The sequence below is a fragment of the Anopheles coustani genome, chromosome 3, assembly GCF_943734705.1.
Source record: "Anopheles coustani chromosome 3, idAnoCousDA_361_x.2, whole genome shotgun sequence".
NCBI lineage: Eukaryota > Metazoa > Arthropoda > Insecta > Diptera > Culicidae > Anopheles > Anopheles coustani.
Window position 1 is genome coordinate 29629180 of NC_071288.1, and position 20155 is coordinate 29649334.

Here is a 20155-nt window from a genome sequence, read left to right on the forward strand (position 1 = left end):
ACATGGGATGAAAGGGGAGGGAGGGTGGAGGGGGGAAGGTTGCACGGAGGAAAGTGCAGGTTATGATTAATGCTTTATGTGACGTTTCATTTCCTAACATCCTGTTCCTTGCCATTGTTTAATGCTTTTAAATTCCTCGCGCAATTATTTTACTACCACCAAGGCGGCTTCAACAAAATTGACTTATTTACAATGCTATGTTTTTTTCTCATTTTCTTCTTGTTTAAGCTTATCAATTCATACTGATTAAAGGAGAGTATTGTTTCTTTTCTTTCTAGTAAATTTGTTACGTTAACAAAACTCCAACCTGTATCCTATTTCTTGCTCATTGCTTTCAAGTGTGTCGTTCGTTCGTTCGTTCGTTCGTTTATTCGATCATTTTATTTTGCACCGCCATGTTATCGTTCCGCGTCCATAGCATGTTAAAGCTTTCCAAAAATTTTAATCGCTACAGATCCATGGAGTGGGGTTCTTCTTTAAATTTACCTCTAATTGTTTTTTGTTTATTTTTAAATCGAGTACGGCTTAAGAAACAATCAAACAAGTATAGCACAGTGCTACAGTGTCTCGTTTACGCTAACCCGCTCCTGCCTGTAATTGGTTTTATTTTCTTCCTGAGCGAGGAAAACCAAACCTTCGCAGCTTTTTAAAAGCTTAAACGAAGTTCATTGGAACGAGACCAGATGGGTGGAAGATAAAACATCTATCGTGCGCTAACGGAAAAAACGATCACTCTAACGACTTACATCTATGTACAACGATTCAGGGAGGGGGGGGGGGGGGGAGGAAAACGTTTACCGGGGCGGGGCGAGGAAATCCGTACTTTCCCACACCCTTTGGGCCGGTGATGAAACGAGGGATGAAGGGGTGTTGTGTAAACTATCTAATGACCAACCTACAAACCTACAACAAGGGAGGGTTTTTTGTTTAAAAAGTAACGACGATGATCATATGCTTGTAATAGTAGTTTTTTTCCATAAATTTTCCGCACGCTTCTTCACATTTCTAAGGTATAATCTCATAATGTTAATAGTGTGGCTCTGCCCCCAGTTCCCGCTGTCGAGTGGAAGCTGTTACTTCTACTCCAGCTGAACAACGGCGCGAGCAGAACGATTTTGATTTAAGATAGATAGAGACCTTGTCCTAATATCGAGTTTTTCCTAACGGTTTTCCTAGCTGCTTCGTGTATGTTTGCAATTCCTTCACATTAGCAAAATTAAACAAAGGCTTTCGAGGGCTTTCGCGGTTAGTTTTCTATTTCCTTCTTTTCCATTTTTGTCTGAATGTGTATGTGTGTGTGTGTAAATTCGAGGCATGGAGGAACGGTTTAGAACCGCATTTTAACGGCCAATGGTGTATGCTAACAAATTGAGTTAATCTAAGTTGGAAACGAAGAACGTCAAGGATAAATGCGTCGGTAATAGGTCCAAAGATAAAAGTAGATGCGCGTATTAGTGTGTTTTCACTATAAGGTTATCGCGAAGAATTTAACTTTTCAATTACGCTTTTCCTTACGCTACCCTTTTCCTTACGTCGTCTTTTTCGACCTTTCTTTTTTAAGTGTTCGGTATGCGAAGTGTGTCTTTGTCCCTTTTTTTACTTATTCAGGTCTTTTGTTTGTTTCTTTCCTACTTTCGTTTATTCGATTCCTGTATGTTGCTGCTTCTATAACACGACACAGAATTGACATTGAATGCGTTAAATCAGATTACTGGAATGTGGCTCGTGGTGAGGGAAGATGATGCTACTAAGCTCTCCTCTCCCGATGTTCCCCGTCCTAGCATTCTACCGGGTGGCCAGAACGATGTGATAATGAGCAGCTGAAATGCACGAGACAGCTCCTAGTTTAGAATATGGGCTTAGCGGTTATAATGTCGGATGATCATCTCTCTCTCCAGTTGAAAGGAGCAAGGGGACGCTGGAAGCAGGTATGTGCGCACGTGGGTGACTCCCTAATGGTGCAATGGTAGGAAAATGGTACCCCGGCATTTCCACCGTTTTTTTTTTCTTTAAGTTTCGTTGCCTTTTCATTTGTTTTTTTTTCTGTTTGCAAAACGTTGCAAAGGATACTCAAGCCGAGTTTCCCGGGAAAGCGTATGTTTTGCGCTATATTTACAGAGAGCTAGCGGGTTTCCGTTCCGATCGTATCGACGCGCAAAACAAAACCAACGAGGTTAAGTGTAATTCGAGCTAAGGCGGGATCGAGGACTCATCATGCGTACTAATGATGAATGTTGCCACTTGCATATCGAGAGTACAGGATCGATCGCTTTCCTATGCATTATTAATTATCTTCAATATTCTCGTCCTACGTTGCGATCATAAGAAAAACGAAAGCTCACTCCACCACAGTTTCCCTCGAACATTCTTTCTAACGTTTGTGACACTTTACATCACACATTGGTAAGCCTACATTAGTTCCCTCTTTTCTCTCGCGTATATACGTCGTGTCTAACTGTTGTGCTGAGTTTCATTTAGCATTGCCCTTGATGACTAAAGTTTTCCACTCCTCCCGTGCTTAGATCCTTGTCAAGAGTTGCTTCAAAAGGGTAAGTCTTGTTCTGTTTCGCTTTATTTTGTTTATTGTATATGTTGCTAAATGCATGCTGGAACTTGAAACATGATCGATCGGTTTACCTTTCTTTTGGCTGGCTTTTATACAGGTTCTGTGTCATTTCTGTTTCGTTTCATTTCGTTCTTTGCAATAGTCTGGTTTTGTTTGTGTGTATAAACTATTACTATCAGTTTTCCCTTTCACATTAACTTTGTGTTCGTTTTGCGCCTTTGTTTTCGATACTGTTTGTTGTAAACAGCACCTTCCGCTTCTCACTGTTGGTTCTGATCGTTCTGCTTTGTTCTACAGTTCAGTATTCTGTTCCAAACTTGCTATCGGAGTACATTAGTATAAGTTCGAATATTTCGTTAAATGGTCAATCAGCAAGCACATAATTATTGTTGGATGTGTGTGTGTGTGTTTTTTTTTATCGATAATTCATTATTGTAATTATTACGTTTCCATCCACATTCACGATTAAAGCGTATCGAATATACGTAAATTGTTCTATCCTTTACTAACATTTTCCGTTCAGCACTGTAGCGATGTTTTTTTTGTTTTACTCGTTTACTATTTCTTTTACTTCTTTGTTTCTTATTTTTCTGTGCCTGCCTTTCCTGCAATGAGTCTTTTAGTTATTGACTCACTTGAATTCATTCTTCGGCAATTTTAAGAACTCCAACTAACGTTTGCACCAACTTTCCCTAAACTTACACCACACCGGCGCAATTTAACATACGATTGGTAACGGAGAAACGGTGTCCGAGTAACATGGCATTAACATCGTTAACGGGAAAAAGTAATCTAAATAAACCTTTCCAATCGAACGTCAAACGGGCTACACGCTGTCAACGTAGACGACGTATGGATTGTTCCTAGGGGGTTCCTTGTTGAGGAACGAAAACGATTGAATTGGTGTTACATGGCGTGAGGATAGGGTCCTAACGGTTTCGAAATAAATGGCGAATCGATTCAACTTCCTTCATTTGGTGTGTTGGCCTCGCTAATGTGTTGGACAAGGTAGTGGGGGACTTTTGAACAAACCGGGAATGTTTGTGTTAATACTGTTGGTTGAGTTTTTTTTTTTGTTTTTGCTACAGGGAAGTATCCACCCATCCACGGGACTGATTTTGGCAGCGCGCTCACTTCATATCGAACGGCTCGTCATCGTCCTTGGGGTTACTACCGTTACTACCGTCACTGGTTGGGTTGAAGCTGGGTAGGAAAGGGTTGGTGGACGCGTACTGCACCCGGTAAGGGGCGGCGTTGGTGTTGGAATCGCTCGCCCGCTCTCCCGCCCCCCCAGCACCGGTGGCGAACGGACTGTTGCTGTTGCTGCCGGTGCTGAAGTACGACGACGAGAGCCCACCACCCGAGCCGATCGAGGCCCCCGAGGTGGCCATACCGCTGTACGACGCCGACGAAAAGCCGGACGATTCGTAGTCGTACGCACTGCTTTCGAGATCGCCCGCCGACGACGAGGCGGCGCCACTGTCCATGCCCGTCGAGGAACCGGTGGAACCGGCTCCCTCCCCGAGACTCCCACCCGAGACGCCACTGCCCGTCGATCCCGTCGTGAGCGCCCTCAGCCGTTCGCTGATGCCGTACGAGCTGGTCGTACCGGACAGCAGGCCGGAAAGGACACTCCCGGACGCACTCACCGAGGTGGTGCCGCCACCTTCCCGCGCACCGTACGACGAGTAGAGCGAGGAGTGAGTCTTCGGCAGGGTGCCGTAGAGGTTCATGCTCGTGACGGCCGCCGCCGACGTAACCGAGGCTGCCGACCCTATGCCACTGCCACCAGTGCCTGCCGAGGAGGACGCCGAAGTGCCACCATCCAACGCCGATGACCCTCCGCCGAGTCCCGAGTACCCGAGGGAGGAGCTCATAGTCCGTGCACCTGCGCCACTGATGCTGCTGCTGATGCTACCGATGCCTCCACTCGAGTATCCACCCGAGCCGGCGCCCGAGCCGGACAGCTCGCTAAGCTTCTCGCGGCCCAACGACAACGGAAGGGTGCCGGTGTTGCTGACGATCGTACGCGACAGAGACGAGGTGAGCTTTCGCAGCAGTGACGAGGTACTGCCATCGTCCTGCGAGTCCTGCGAACCGCTGCTACTCAGCTGACCCGGCAGCTTCAGGCTGGTCGACGGGAACTGATAGCTGCCGAGCGTTTGGCTACGCAGCGACGACATGAACGACCCGCCGGAGGATGCCGTCGTGACTGCCGGATTGCCAGAACTCGATGCCCCCGCCGCCGAAGCGGTCGAGGATGACGCAGAGGACGCCACCGGGACGCTATCGGCACGCTCGAACTGTTCCTGACGGCGCAGCGGCGACGGTGAGCTGGACGTCGGCGCTCCACGGGACCCACTGTCCCCGAGGCTGTTGGGTGATCGGTCGCGCTGAATGCTCGAGGCCGGACTCGACGAACGGTACGACGACTCCGACGCGGACGACGGTGACGGCGACACGACCAGGTTGTTCTTCTCGTCCAAGCTGAACGTGGTGATGTTGAGCGTGCTGGTCACGCTCGGTGCAGCGTTGGCCGCAACCGAGGCCATCTTCGCGTACAAACTGCTGGACGAAACGGGTGCTCCTCCGCCCGCCGCCGACGACGCAACCGACGACGCGATCGACGACGTCGAGGAAAGGTAATCCCCGGCGGACGACGCAAACAGTCCGCTGGTTCGCGAACCGGTGTGCAGGAGGTCTGCGGCGAGGGATGCCGAGGTCGTGGCACTGCCGGATGTCGCCGAGTGCCCGTTCGCTGCCCCTCCGTAGCCGGTCGAGTAGAGTGATGAGGGTTGCTGCTTGCCACCGCTGAGGATGCCGCGGCCTTGCGTGTCACCCGACTTGAGGGAGTAGTTGCTGGTGGATTCCTTAAACTTAACAGAAGCTGGTGACGCTCCACGCTTGATTGTGTCAGTACCTGCGGTTACGAGAAACGATGGATTAGTGGATGTACCACAACACACGTCAAACACTCGAACGGTGGCACCTACCCGACCCAGAACCGGACGCGGACGATGTGGAACTAGAGCTTGGGGAGGGTGTGGCGTGATGTGGCGATTGGACGCGCTCCGCCAAGCCCGCTGAGACCTCCGATTGATGGTGCTGTGGAGACAATGGCATCGTTACATCGGTCAGTAAGTTTAGTACACGGTGCAGCTGTCAAAAAGTGCTCGATTCGAGCAGTCATCCCACGCTCGAAAGCTTTAGCTGTTTTTAACCACTAGCTCGTTACTATAAACGACGCCGCGAACGACTCATGTCGTCGTCATGCACTTTGCTAACTCGTTCTAAAGATGGCCACCAGCGCAAAATGGGAAGAAATACTAGTGGTGGCTGCAGTATGTGTGTGTGAGTATGTGTAAGATTGTTTAGTGTTTTTGTGCGCGTGTCAGTGGTCCGCTCTCTGGCTCCCTCTATCATACACCGGTTTGCAAGGTGGTGATGGGAAGGTTAGATGGTCGAGTTATTGAAGTAACTTTGAGGTTAGGGTGTCGCTTTACTGGGTGTGGGGGTTCATTGCGTTTGGATCAGTGTTTCGTTACCTGTTGGCCCGCTTGTTGCAAGGCTCGATGCGATTGAGCTAACTGAGCCACTACTGATTGATACTGAAGAGTGCTGGGAGTGGCTGAGAGCAGATGCTGACCGAGCGTTGAGGATGTGGTTGATGGATTGCTGGCTGCTGAACGGGGCTGTATAGACGCTAGTGCCGACGACTGATGCTGCTGCTGCTGCTGCTGCTGCTGCTGCTGCATGATGCTGCTGCTGTTGGAGCTGCTGGCCAGCACGTTGCTGTGGCTGGAGTGGCTGTGGTTGCTGGTGGAGCTGATGGAGCCCGCCGCTGCTGCCGCCGCTGCCGCCGCCGACGCCGAGGCCGCCACCAAGTTGGTGCTGCTGGAGCTGCGGCTGCTGCTGAGATGGTGGATGTTGGTGCTGCTGCTGCTGCGCTGGTGGCTGCTGGCCGGCGGTAGCGGCTGCTGCAGCGGCCCCGATTTGCCCACTTGCAACGCACTGGCTTTGTTTCCACGCGGCTCGACTGGCTCGCCGCGCCGACCTGTCTACATAGGACTCTGAATTAACCACGAGATATTGCGAGTTCGGTTTGAGAAAACAAGTTTGGCTTCATCAGTGTTGTTGTTTTGCAGCTGAGTAAACAGAGATTGTTGTTTGTTTGATTGGTCGGTTTTTTTTTTTTAATGTTTGTTTCTGAGGCACGGATAGAGATTCATCCACTTCCCTCTAGGAAAAACAACGGAATAGAAGCGTGATAGATAACGGGACACAGAAGGTTGGCAGTACTCGACATTCCCTTGGAGAATAGTTGGACAGAAGTAGGGGTGAGGTGGGGCACGCCACACGTAGGGCTAAGATAGCGGGGAGGTAAGTAAGAAAGCTTTCGTTCGCAAGTACATCAAGCCCAGATGGAGCACTACTCCACGGTTGCATTCCATGCGGGGACACTCCGACATTAAACGTTCACCGTTTAGGAATGACAGAAAAGAAAAGAAAAGTCTCCTCAGCTTATATTTACATTCCGTCCTCGTTCCCCTCATGCTAGATAGAGGCCTTAGCCGGGAAGGGTGTTTGATAAAGAAAGAATCTCGTCGACTGGAAACATCGGTTGACAAAACATACCAAACAGCTAACAAACATAAACCACACGTAACTAGCTTTTGTGGAACGATATGGGCACACCAACATGAAACATAGAGTACTATAGGCTATGCAGGGGGAAACAAAGGAAGGAACAGAGCAAACAACCAAACACAGAGACACAGTAACACACGTAGAACGTCAACGACAACCCAACGCCTGGACTCATCGCATCCGGAATTCCATGCATCCGAAGACAATCCGAGGTCTCCTCGGTCCGCAGCACCAAATCAAATCCAGCAGCACGTCCACGGTGATCCAACAGAGGCCAGCCAGAGATCCTCGCCGATCGGTTCCTCCTCCCTCCGGTCAGCACTTTCTCACTCACTCACTCGCTTCCGCTCAAAACGCTCGCATCGTGACTTTAGCTATCACCAGATGGTAGCCTGATTGACCTTCCCCAACGTTACCATCTTATGTGTGTTTGAATGTGGGAGTGTGTGTTTGTGTGTGTTCTCATGTTCACTTCTGGTTCGTGTTGGCAACTCTTGTTGTTCTGTTTCGTGTGCTGATGCCTGAGGTGAGTACTACAAATGTGGTTTAGTGCAACATATTTCTGCTTTCAGCACGCAAGATTAATTTTATGTAAAATTGTATTCATCTATATTTAACTTTATTCTTTAAAAAAAAATGCTTTTCGATTGCATACGAACAACAAAAAACTGATCAGAAAGGGTGGGGCGGGGGGCGGATGGGAGAATGCTGTGCATTTCGGAACAAAGTCTAAAGAGAATACGGCAAGAAACCGAGCAAGTGTTGGTGAGTGATAAGAAGAAGGCAATGATGATGTAACGATAAGTAAACAAACGATAAAGTAAGAAAGGAAGTTGCATTCTGTCAAACAAATCTCTAGCAAAAACAAAACCGCATTCCACATTTGGCAAGAATGATTCGAAACTTGGTGTTCTACGGTGTTCGTCCTCGGCACTCGCTTAAACTATGTCGCGTTGAGCGGCAATGGCATATGGGCAGCCGAAACATAAACCGAATTGTGTATGTATGTTTGTTCATAAGTGTATAATATACTATCACATGAGCAGCGTCAGCAGTGGCGGTTGAATGGATTAATACTAAGAAATCACAAACTGCTTCCAATAATGTTGATGAATGCCTGAATGTCCTGACCGAGATGCTCTGTGCACATTATAGATTAAATCTGTTGTGTCCAATCTTGATCGAAGCATTAGCCTGATCATCATGATCTCCCGATTTGTATCGTACGCTTGTGTGTTTTCTGTGTTTGTTTGGTAATGCAGTCCATGAGTGCGAGCGTGAGAGTGGGTGAGTTAGTGAGTGAGTGAGTGAGCGAAGGGAACAAAAATCAAACGTTTGATGACGTATCGAGTTTTTAAAAATATTCCCTTGTTCCCAAGCAAGGTTACTTTTGTCCCACTCACGGACCGTTCGTTGGGTAGCTTAAAGTATTTCCCCCCGTTCCATTTTTCGGCTTTTTCAGCTGGTGAGTTGCACGGAATGATCGGATGATTGGAAACGATTGGATGAAAGCGACGGCGATGTAAAGATGAACTTGATTTTGTATAACCCTTTTTCTTATAACAACGAACGGATGCAAAACAAGTAGCACATGCCATCCTTCTTTCTACATTTGGTTGTGTACTTGCAAAGCCAATTAATTGTAAATATTTCTACTAAAAGATAGTGTGTAAAGTTTCCACTAATGAAGCATATAGCTATGCAGCAGCTTGAAGGAAGGTTAAATGCCACAAAATGGAGGATGAATGGATTGCAGCGCAAGCAAACAACTGACAGATGAGATGAAGGGGAAATATTGCCAAACTTCCAGGGAATAGGACTGCCCGCTGCCAAATAAACGGGAGCTCTGTATATTAAAACGGCGTGTTGGAGGTGATTTTTAAATTTACATCGATATGTAAGCGCATCATAGAGGCATACATTAATTTTACATATTTTTTGCAAAGTGGGTGCATGCGGGAGGAAAGCATTAAGGTATGAAGTAGAAATAACATACAACAAGAAAACAAATAAACAAAAACAAAGCAATCACGGAATAGACACAAACTAAAAACTGTGCCAACGTTGGTCATTACTTCAAAATAATTCAAAATCTCTCAGTAATTTTCCGATGGAGGCGCATGGTCGCTCACGTCGCGAACAGTGAAATTGGTTCTAAAGTCAATATTTTCAATTAGCTACTCTCAAGCATAGAACGATTCGTTGTTAATTAAATATTTCACAAACGGGACCAATTATTCTGTTTTTCATCTACTTTTAATTACGACTATCGCGGTATTTTCCACGAAATGACGGTTTTTTTTAAAATAACAATTGATTTTACAAACCAATTTTGGGTAATATTTTAATTGGCAAAAATAAATTGAAACTCGCAAAACAAATCAAACAATCTTGAAAACGTCCAGGTGCAACGTACCTGGATCAAGTGACATATAAAAGCGAAAACACAAAACAAGTACATGAAACTGGGTAAGAAAGTTCGGAAACATTCTTCGGCGGTGCTTACGCTTACGGTGTGTTTACGGTTACGGCTCAATCAACAACGAACAACAGCGAACAAATACGGAGCATGTGTTAGTGTGCGTGAGCTGGTGAGGGTACCGGCGACGGTACGAAGGACGGGCGGTTACGAGGTGGCAGTGGTTTTCTTGCTAGCGGGACGTATAAGAATTACGTTACCTGAAGTGGGCACGCCGGAGGCGCCGGGAGCCCCCGAGCCCGGCTGCGGCCAGATCTGCAGCAAGTACTTGAGCACCGCGATCGGTTGCGCGTGGTCGATCTCCTCGTTCGCGCCGACGCTGGCCGAGTGCAGCATCAGCGGCGGGCCGAGGGCGGTCGCGAGGGCCTGGGCGGACATCTTGTTGCGCTCCGAGGCGGACACGACCAGCGACAGGTGGTCGAGCAGGAATACGAGTGTCGCCTAAGGGGCGGAAGAGAAGAGGGTCAGGCATGGACCGAGTCGAGAATGCAGACCTAGCCTGTCCCCTGCAGACTTACCCTGTTCGCGCGCGGCAAACAGTCCAGAATACTGAGCATGAGTTTGGCATTACCCTCGGGGTCGTCCGGGAGACACACACCTAGAACGGAAGCAAGCAGACAGGGTGAGCAGGGCATGTTTTGCGGTGCGCGACAGCACTACCTAGGGCGTCCACGGTCATCTGGAAGAGACACTTGGTGAACAGTGGCTCTGGCAGCTCCCGGAGGTAGTCCTTCAGCACGCCCGTTATCACGTTGATGTCCGGCACGTGCTCCGGCGTCAGCTCCACGGCGCGGCTGTTCCGCTCGAACGCTTCCCTGCAAAAGCAAAACGTCACTCGCTTCAGAAGAAGAACACCAGAGCGTCCGGGAGCGGGGCATACCTTAGGAGACGCTTTTTGGTCGCGGAACCACACAGACGGTAGAGGCCGATGATGTCTAGGCCGCGTCGTTCCACCTCCTCGACGCAGCGGCGCAGTATGATAGGAACTGGAGCGCAGCCTGGTGCACCCTTGGACTCGCGCGTCACCACCGTCTCGAGGTCGGCACCGAACAGGGCTGGTACGTTACCCCGCAGGCTCGGTAGACCACGTCGTCGGAACAGTTGGAACGGGTCCGTGTGCCTTAGTCGCAGATAGATGGTACCCCTCGGTTCAACCTACATGGAGAAAGGACACAAAGTAGATGCATCAGAGATTTAGTCTGTAGAAATAGAAGACTCATAGACTTTTCAAAACTCGGATTGTTCCACAACCTATGGAAGAGCTTCTTGATGAGACCCGTTCATGGATAGTACAAAATGAATAGGTTCTTTTGTTAGAAAATAACATATAAGTCGAAGTCTGTGGCGAATGAACGAAGAACACTCTATCAAGATATTTTGGAATACGATCCTATATGTAGATCCAAATAACTAAATCAAGATAGAACGACTGAAACGCGCCTTGGACAAAACTAACTTGAAGATTGGAGCCAATTTCCAACTCCAACCCGTGTTGGAACATCCATCCTAATTCTTTAGAGCTCAAAACTTGATTGTAGGTGATATGTTATATAGCATAAAACTCCGAGGATTCAAAAGATATTGTTACGGACGGACAACAGGGCTCGTTCGTAGCGATAGGATCGCTATCGTGATCCTAAATAAACATAGAAAACGGACAAAGTACTCGATGCATAAGCAGGTAAAAGATAAGCAAAGATCCTTGCTCAAGGTCCCACGAATGTTTAAACAGGAGGTTACATAAGTTTCACGCCTAAGAGTTAGACAGAGAAGGCGCATACGATTGAAAGGACGCTCGCGAAAACACATGGAAAAGGAACTGCGTGAAAGGATAGGAATGAATGCAACCATCTGAATTCTAGAGCGAGATCTTCCTTTTCAGTTACGCCCATTAGAGCGAATTTAGTACATAAGACGAGAACATTTGGAATAAAAACAGATTTTGATGAGCTCCTTTCCGAGACGAACCATTATGACCGCCTTAGTACTGAGCTCGTGGATGTTCGCAAACATTTGAAGTTATCGTACGGGATTTTGACAATACGTGTCGAGAAAGATAACAGATGGCGTTGTTATCTCATTATAACCTCAATTTTCAAAAGGACACGCGTGTAGAACGGAATCGACGCTTTTCTTCCAAAATCCGCTTAAGTCCAAAATCCGAAAAGTAGAATTGTTTCTCCTTTGACCAACGCCTTATAATTGTGCTTCCTCCGTTCGTAATATTGCAAGTCTTGGCAATATGTCAACTACGTTTCCTCCGCCTCCGGCTTACAACGGCCCGGAACTGAACGCATTGAAGCGAAACTCGCAATGACGTTTAAGGATTTGGAAAAGTTCTGTTCGTTATAGATATAGTGTGTCTACTGTCGAGCTCAATCCTAATCATCTTGACATACCTTCAACGCCAGCTGATGAATCGGTGATTGTCGTAGCAAGGTGGTCAGTGAGAGCGCCCCGCGATAGCACAGCTTGTGCCGGTGCTGTGGGTCCCAGGAGTAGACGAGCACGTCCAGCTGCTTGTTGCAGACGAGATCGAGCTCAAACGACTCATCCCAGTCGAACTGCAGGTCGCCGGACCGGACGACGGTGCGCGCCTTGTGGATACGGTCGCACTCGAGCACGCAGTAGAGATCGCGGATGAGCGGCTGCTGCAGCTGGGACGGCGTGTCGGACATAGCGCGCAGTCCTCGGCCCGCCAGCAGGTGGATCCACAGCATACCCGACATGCCGACCGCGTCCACGACCGGTTTATCCAGCTTGTACTTGGTGTACTCGGCCGGGTTGATGTCGATCTGGCGGTGCGCTCGGGGCAGTGTTGTGCTTGGCGTCGGTGCCGGACTCTGATGACCGGCGAGGGCTGCTACGACCGAGCTAGGGATGCCACCGCCGACGCCCCCGAGACCAGCCGCACCCTGCTGAGTCAACTCCAGCAGCTGGCGCATACGACGTACGCTCGGGGAGCGGATGGACGATGGCCCTCCGATGTGCTGCGAGGATAGGGAGCGCACCGGAAGCGAGGACATCCGAGGACCGCCCGCCGCCAGCGAGTGCCGGTCGAGGGTACCTCCCATGCCGACGCCACTGCCCACTCCTCCGACTCCACCCGCACCGACCAGTCCGGTGCGGCTGCTGTAGATGTGCTCGGTGTTCTTCAGCACGTCGTGGATGTTCTCGGCGCTGCAGGAGAACCTGTGCGCTCGCTGCTGGTTCAGCAGATCCCGCGAGGCTCGCATCTGTTCGCAGATGGCGGAGCTGCTGGGAGCTCGCCGCAACCACGCCCGGTACTCGTCCGAGGTGAAGATCGACGGGCTGGCCGTGATGCGATGGCGCAGGTCCCGCAGATCACGCCGTATCGGCAACGAGTACTCCGGCGCGGACACGTTACCGTCCGCCTCGTCCTGCAGCCGATCGACGATGCGCCCTCTGAGACCTAGACGTGCTCCGGGCCGCTCGCGAGGCAGCGAGTTGAACTTGGCGAACTCGGGACCACCGCCGAGCGCCTGCGTGCTGCCTCGTCCCATACTGCCCCCTCCGCCGCCACCCGCTGGCCCCGCCATCGCCGGGTGATTGTAGTAGTAGTAGCTCGGCCGCGGTCCAATCGTCGCCTCCGTATCGCTGGAGTAGTCGAGAGCGGGCCGTGAGCGCCTCTGAAGAGATCCGGTGGCCCCGAGAGGACTCGGCCCGTACTTGGGCCCACGGGAAGACCCGTGACCAGGCTGACCCGGTTGCCCATCGTACCGTCCGTACCGACCCAGCGTCCCTCCAGCGATAGGAGCCGCACCGACGAGGTCGTTCTTCAGACTGGACCGAGCCAGCAGAGGATGACGCCCCAGGGAGGCGTAGTCCGCGTACTCCACGCGCGGCAAATGCTGGTCCGAGCCGCTGCGGGGGAACCGCTGGTGCGATTGGCTCATGGCCACCCCTGCCCCGCCCGCCGACATCCGCCGGCTCGTCGTGGCCGACGGGTAGAACGCGTGCACCTTCTCCGCCAGGCTCTCGAGCGTGCCCGCGTTCTGGTAGTACGAGTGCGACGTGTGGAACCCACCGCCTCCTCCTCCGTGCATCCCCTTCGGCTGCTCCGTGATGACGGACGGCGGGGGCGGCGGCTTGTAGCCCCAGCTGGGCGTCTCGACCGGGCCCCCTCCCGGCCCATGCCGCCCGCCGCCGCCGCCTCCGCCGCCGTAGTACAGGTCGAGCTGTTCGCTCTGCGGGCTGTAATTGTTTAGGCCCAACCCGAGACGCGAACGGGACTCGGTCATCTCGCGCCCATCGCCGGTGCGCCGCTCACGGGACGACCGCGACGATCGGGGTGCCCGGTCCGAGTCGTCCAGGTCTTCGTCGCGCAGGTCCCGCTTGATCACCACGACCGGCGGCGGTTTCTGCTCTGGCCGCGACATCTGGGGCGGGCCGGGCGAGTTGGCACCCCGGTTGCCCCGCCGCTGGCGGATGGCCAGCACCAGGCGGCGCGGGATCGACATGATGATCACCACATCGTCCAGCGACATCCGCGTCACGTCCACCAGGTTGACCGCCAGTATCTCATCACCAACCTGTAGAGGGAGAGGGAATTTATGTACAAGACAATTAAGGGAAGAAAACAAGAAACACCCGGCTTTAAACTCATAGGCTAATGAAGGAGGCTTTGTTCAATACTTTGCATTGGAAACGCGAGGGGTGTTCGATCGTTTATTCTTGGTGTAGCGTTGATGAATTGGGGGACCAAATCCTGTAGTGCCCTAGGAGATGCGCTTCTGTCAAGAGAGACAGATGGCAGTATGACAACAAAAGACAGAATAAAAGTGTGAGAACTCTTAAAGACTTCGAAATAAATCGCGCACTGGTCAACTGAGGAGAAGTTATAACATTGAGCAGCGGTTACTTTTTGGACTTTATCAATGGGTTTTTCATATTTGACGGTTATGAGTGTTAAATACTCATTGATACTCTTCAACAATCCACCGAGCTATTCCAGTGCCATAGAAACTTTTGACAGGTGAAACTAATAAAAAGGAAATTTAACTACCTTGTGATCTATTCGTTTATGCGATTCGAATAAATAAATTACTACCTTGACGCCCCCGCGATGTTACGGTATATTTTAAATGATTGACAGTTTACTAATTTCCCCGTGTTGTACAAACCTTGTTGTATAACTTTAGTACATACACCTTGACATATATTTATATGCTTGTTTTATGAAGCAAAACTAGCAAAACTGAGTTTCAATTATAAAACATAGATAATTTTATCAAAAAAATAGTGATCAAACAACATCTGCAGTGTTCAAGCTCAATGTGTGGATTGTTTCAGAGTCGTCGATTCAGTGTTGGTCGAGTTTTTAGTGTACACAAGACTCCATAAATGATAAAAGCTAGAATATATAACAGTTTTTTCCACGATAAAATAACGGATCCGTAAAAACTAAAACTCTTTTCGTCATCTTTTAAGAGGTCTCTGATGGCCTGATATGATGTATAAAATATGTTTAGCAAAATGTTCTGTCCTTTTCTTTTAAATCAACTGTTATTGCATGTGTTATGTGGTATAACGCAGCGTCCACACTAGGCATGGGCAAATTGAATCATAACTGTATGATTCACTCTGATCTTTCTACTGAGCGAACGATTACCGCACATTCAAATCAACCAAAATGATTCTTCCGCACGCCGATGGTCCCGACTATGCATACATAGGAAAAATCACGACTCGCCAGCTGTGTGACGATGCCCTAGTGGCAAAATCAGCATGCTTTCTCGTTCTGCCCAATTGACAATTGATACCGACAGAACGAGAAAGCATGATCATTTTGCCACCGGGGTGGTTCCTTACCGTCTATAGCCGTACGCCAGCGGTGCGATATTGATTCGTTCTACGGTTGATCAAGAATGGATAAGACAATACGCTACCCGCTGGCGGTGTGGTATTGGTTCTACGCACGACGATCGTTCTCCGTGCTCCCTAGCCCTGCTCAATCGCACGTCAGACGTGCGGTATTGATTCCTCGTGCGGTCACCTACCGTGCAGGCTATAGCCGCACGCCAGCGGTGCGATATTGATTCGTTCTACGGTTGATCATGAATGTGTACGACAACACTCCACCAACCGGCGGTGTGGTATTGGTTTATTCATTGATCAACGAGCTGGCTAGCCCTGCTCAATCGCACGCCAGAGGTGCGGTTATGATTCTTCGTATGGTTGATCAACTTTCCTACTATGTAAGTGTGGGGCAAATCTTTACACCATTCTTTCTTTCGTTCGTACATAAACGATAGCAAAAAAAAAAGCGGTTATTGTATCAACCGCTATAATTTTGAATGAATTACTGTTTTAGGTGGGCAACGATATTAATTATGGTTGTTAAAATCACATCCAGAAATATCATGAATAAATATTCTAATATCGAATATTTATGTAAAAAATATTCTGAATGTATGTGATATCTTACAATATATCCCATTTTTCACGGTGTTATAATGACCAGGCCAATATTTGTCGTTTAATCTATAACCCATTCGACGAAAAATCGCTCTTGGGACGTGCGGAAGAATCACCGCACGCGTTCAGTTCATCTCACAGAGCGAACTGCACCGCACCTGATCTTTTTAAAGAATCATCTTTCCCATCTCTAGTCCACACGGCATCGTAGCGTAGCGATTTCGATACTCCGTCGTAGTGCAAATGTTGGTCGGGAGGCCTTAGCCACGGCCATAAAAAATAGTTGACACTACGATGGAGTGTCAAAATCGCTACGCTACGATGCCGTGTGGACGGCCAGTAAAACGATAAAATAGCTGCACGAATTATGTCACTATGTTTTCTTAGTCACAACCCATCAAAAGCCAGACATGGACAATTCCTACCTCCAACCGCAAAAAACACCTAGAAAACCCTACGAAGCGTTACTTTGTGTAACACATTTGTCACCACTGGCCGTTACCGTTTTCCCTTGTTACCGTACATATCCGTACGTCAGCGCAATCCATCGCAGAAGGAACGAAAATAGCGGCGAACAAAGGTAATCGTCTGGAGTGTGCGAACAGCAGAGGAGGAAATTCTTCATAATCTCCACACAAACCTGTCCTTCCGCCTGTCAGTGTGATGTCTGCGGACGACGGGCATCTTGCCATTCGTCAGAGTGCAAAGAAAAGCTTCCCGGTGATAAACGGAACGGAGCGGTGGAAAACGGAAATCACAACGCCTCGAGTGTTTCACCCTCTTGGACGACACTGGGAGGAACTTTAGGCAAACTGTGAGTGCCACAAAATGCTTGTTGCCTGGATTAAAATTTTAAAATGTTATCATATTTTATTTCATTTTAAACTCCTTTTCCCTTGAAGCTTGGTGTGGTGTTTGCACAATGCTTTTCACAAACACGATGCCAAGCTTTTCCAAGACGATGCCATCGGTATGGCGTATGTCTAAATCATGCCAGACGATCCTTCCGTTGGTCTTTTCATATGGTCCGATAGTGCCAGGACCACACAATACATGTATGTTTATTCAATTGTTCACATACACACACACACAAACTCACAGAAACTTATGTGAGCGAAAACGGTGAAAAAACAACTATAATAGCCCCAACCGGAAAGGATGGCGAGTTGCAAGAAAACCCGTTACGGATAATAGCTCTATTTATCTTTCCATAGCCTATACATACTGCGCTATCCAATCACAGGATTCCGCCACTCCCATACACTCCTCCACCGTCCCGTTCCCTAGCTAGATTATTACATTTCGCCTCCTTATGCTCTCGGGTTATCTCTTGCGGGCTTCCATTTCGAGCCACCGCTCGCGCACTATCCGTTTACGGTCCGTGTCGTGTCCAATATTCGATACATGGTGTAAGCCAAAAAGGATACAACTCCAATCGACCCACCACCAACACCACCACCATAACCGCCAGTGCCATTACGTAATGGAATCGGGTGTGAAGGCATCGCGAAAGTGGAACCAGCGGACCGTCGGTCGGCCTTTCAACAGATGCGATGGAGGCGCCCAGTCGTTTTCGATCGAAAATGCTTCAAGTTATGAAACAAACTTTGCCGCGATAAACTCCCCGTCCGGCACTCGCCCGGAAAACGCCGATAACTTATATTATTGCTACTAAAACGATGACGCCCCGGCCAGTTGTTGTAACATTTGGCACCCATCGATGCGTCGACAATCGTCTGTAAAAACATTTAACACTCTCGAATTGGTCCCGATTGCTTGCCGTTTGCGAGCGCGGCCCGAAAAACCCTTCGTTAACTCATTTAGCTGCCGGTGACCACAACAAACGAAGCTAAACCCTCTCAGCTGCAAAGGGGTGAGGGTGTCCGTTTTTTTTTTTTTTGATTCTTTTACCGCAGCGCACAACAACCACAAAACCAGGCTGGCAAAAACTTTTAATTTATACCTTCCAACCCGACCTAATGATGGGCCATTTTGTTCGACTTTTCCGACACCGGGGACAAATACGAGCGCTGCAAATGGTTTATATTGTATTTTCTTCGAAGGACGAAGGGTACATGGGCGGTATGATTACAAGGTTACAGTGCTTTTTACAATTGCATGAATTTGCTTCTTTAAAACAATTTTTATCTATATAATAAAAGGAAAACGATATTTTGAAGACTGTAATATGTACCTAACAATTACACCCTTTTATTTATTTCATCAAAAGATAAGAATATTAGAGATTTGTTGATAAAATTTGCGTCTGATCTCTTGAAAGCCTCTTCGATTACTTAGGCTTTTATGTCAATTCTTATGAACTGACATAAACACATTCTTGCAATCTTATGACAGTTAGCATCAATTTGTTTTGATGATTTATTGGGAAAATTAATGGAAATACACTGAAGCTAGTTCTGTAAAATATTGCTTACGTTCTCTTATATAATCGTCTCAGTTTTTTCTTTTTATCATTTTTTAAAAACAAGAGCTATTTTCTTGAATCGACTAAGGTTGTCGAAGTTCCATCTTTAAAAAACCAATGAATTTATCTTAAATATCTCTTAATTTGCTTTCCAATAAAGCTCGTTCATTCTTCACGTGATGTAAGAAGCTTTATTCAAAATTAAAACCATCTTATACAAAATTGGCAATCGAAAACATTCCTACCTATACCGACCAAAAAAATCAACAAACCTCAACTAATTGTAATTTTTCGTAATGAAATAAAGTAAAATCATTCAAAATAGTTCACCTACAGATGCCACAGTTTTAATCAAATTAAATCTTATTTTGTTTGAACCGACGCTAAAGATTTGCGATGCAATAAAGTATTCTCCAAAGGAATTTTCACTGGCACAAGCATCCTTGGCAGCCACAACTTTCCAAATGTGAGCTATTTTAATTAAAATATCGCTTTTCCGAGCAAATGATTAGCAAGTGTGCCTTGCCCCGGGCGTGGAAAACTGCAACATAAATGCAGGAAAACTTTTGCTCATCTTCCCGATCGTCCAAACGGACGGTGCCGTTCACCAAAAGCTAGCTTCCACGTTTGCCACGTTGACCAACGCCGGGAGGAAAGTTCCGGATAGAAAGTTGCTCCTTTTACTGCACGCCCTTTCCGTCTGGGGCCGGCCGGAATGTGTTGCTAACTTTTCGGCGACATTGCTTATCCATCCGCCCCGCGACATCGTGCGCAAAGTCCTTCTAGCATTTTCCAAGCCCCCTTCTAGACCCATTTTCTAATGTTGTTTACAATAAAAACCCAATTTAACGCCTCGCCGCACAAACCGCCCGCACCGGCGCGGCCTAATTGGAGTTTAATTGAAAATTGCCATTTAGCGCGGCCCCCGAGTCCCGCTCTACTTACCCGCAGGCAGCCACTGTTGTAAACGGCCGACTCTAAAGCTATCCTAGATATGAACACACCGTCCGACCGGTCCGCTCCGTTGCCCTCGCGGATGTACAGTCCCAGCGTTTGGCCCGGTCGCTTGACGATTTCCACCAGCTGCTCGGAAAAAACGGAAGAGAGAAGGCAGGGCAGCGTTACGCAATCGCGCGACTCGCAAGGCGCCAGTTCCGTCCGTGGTCGGACCTCCTTACCTGGACCGTGTGTCGGGCATCACTCTTGTTGAGGAACTTCTGTCCCGCCTCGATCGCCTGCCGGCTGCCCATGCATCGCGGCTCCAGGATGCGAACTATCATTTCCCCCCGCCGCTCCACCACCTGTCGCGAGGGAGAAAGAGAGAGAGAGAAAACATGGCTGATAAGAGACACTCGAGATGGACGCTGTTGGGATGCCTTTTCTTTTCTTCCGCCATATCTTGCTTTCTTAACGCAGCAGCACTCAAACTCAATTAGTGTCGTCTTAAACTTTTCCCTTTCTCGGATCCGTCTCCCGGACCCTCGTGTTTCTGTCCCAGTGACGATGTGACCTTGTTGGAGAAGGTTTTTTTGCTTGCTTAGCCTTGTTTATTTCCCTTCTGCCCCCTTTCCACCGAACGGCGTTCCGTTCCGTTTCAATT

At 48.5% G+C, this 20155-nt stretch overlaps 1 protein-coding gene across 1 annotated transcript in view; it reads right to left on the reverse strand.

Moving 5' to 3' along the window:
* Positions 1-1940: 1940 nt before the first annotated feature.
* Positions 1941-20155, reverse strand: part of LOC131259054 (rho GTPase-activating protein 100F) — a 36435-nt gene continuing 18220 nt past the window's right edge. Inside the window, exons 3-16 of the mRNA XM_058260471.1 lie at positions 19734-19856; positions 19501-19638; positions 12799-14245; positions 12092-12759; positions 10573-10847; positions 10353-10507; positions 10211-10290; positions 9893-10133; positions 6355-6636; positions 6112-6245; positions 5554-5671; positions 5141-5486; positions 4509-5086; positions 1941-4454 (exon numbers count right to left, since the gene is read on the reverse strand). Coding sequence (XP_058116454.1) covers positions 3697-4454; positions 4509-5086; positions 5141-5486; positions 5554-5671; positions 6112-6245; positions 6355-6636; positions 9893-10133; positions 10211-10290; positions 10353-10507; positions 10573-10847; positions 12092-12759; positions 12799-14245; positions 19501-19638; positions 19734-19856 — 5343 coding nt within the window. The 3' untranslated portion in view covers positions 1941-3696. The remainder of the gene's footprint in view (positions 4455-4508; positions 5087-5140; positions 5487-5553; positions 5672-6111; positions 6246-6354; positions 6637-9892; positions 10134-10210; positions 10291-10352; positions 10508-10572; positions 10848-12091; positions 12760-12798; positions 14246-19500; positions 19639-19733; positions 19857-20155) is intronic.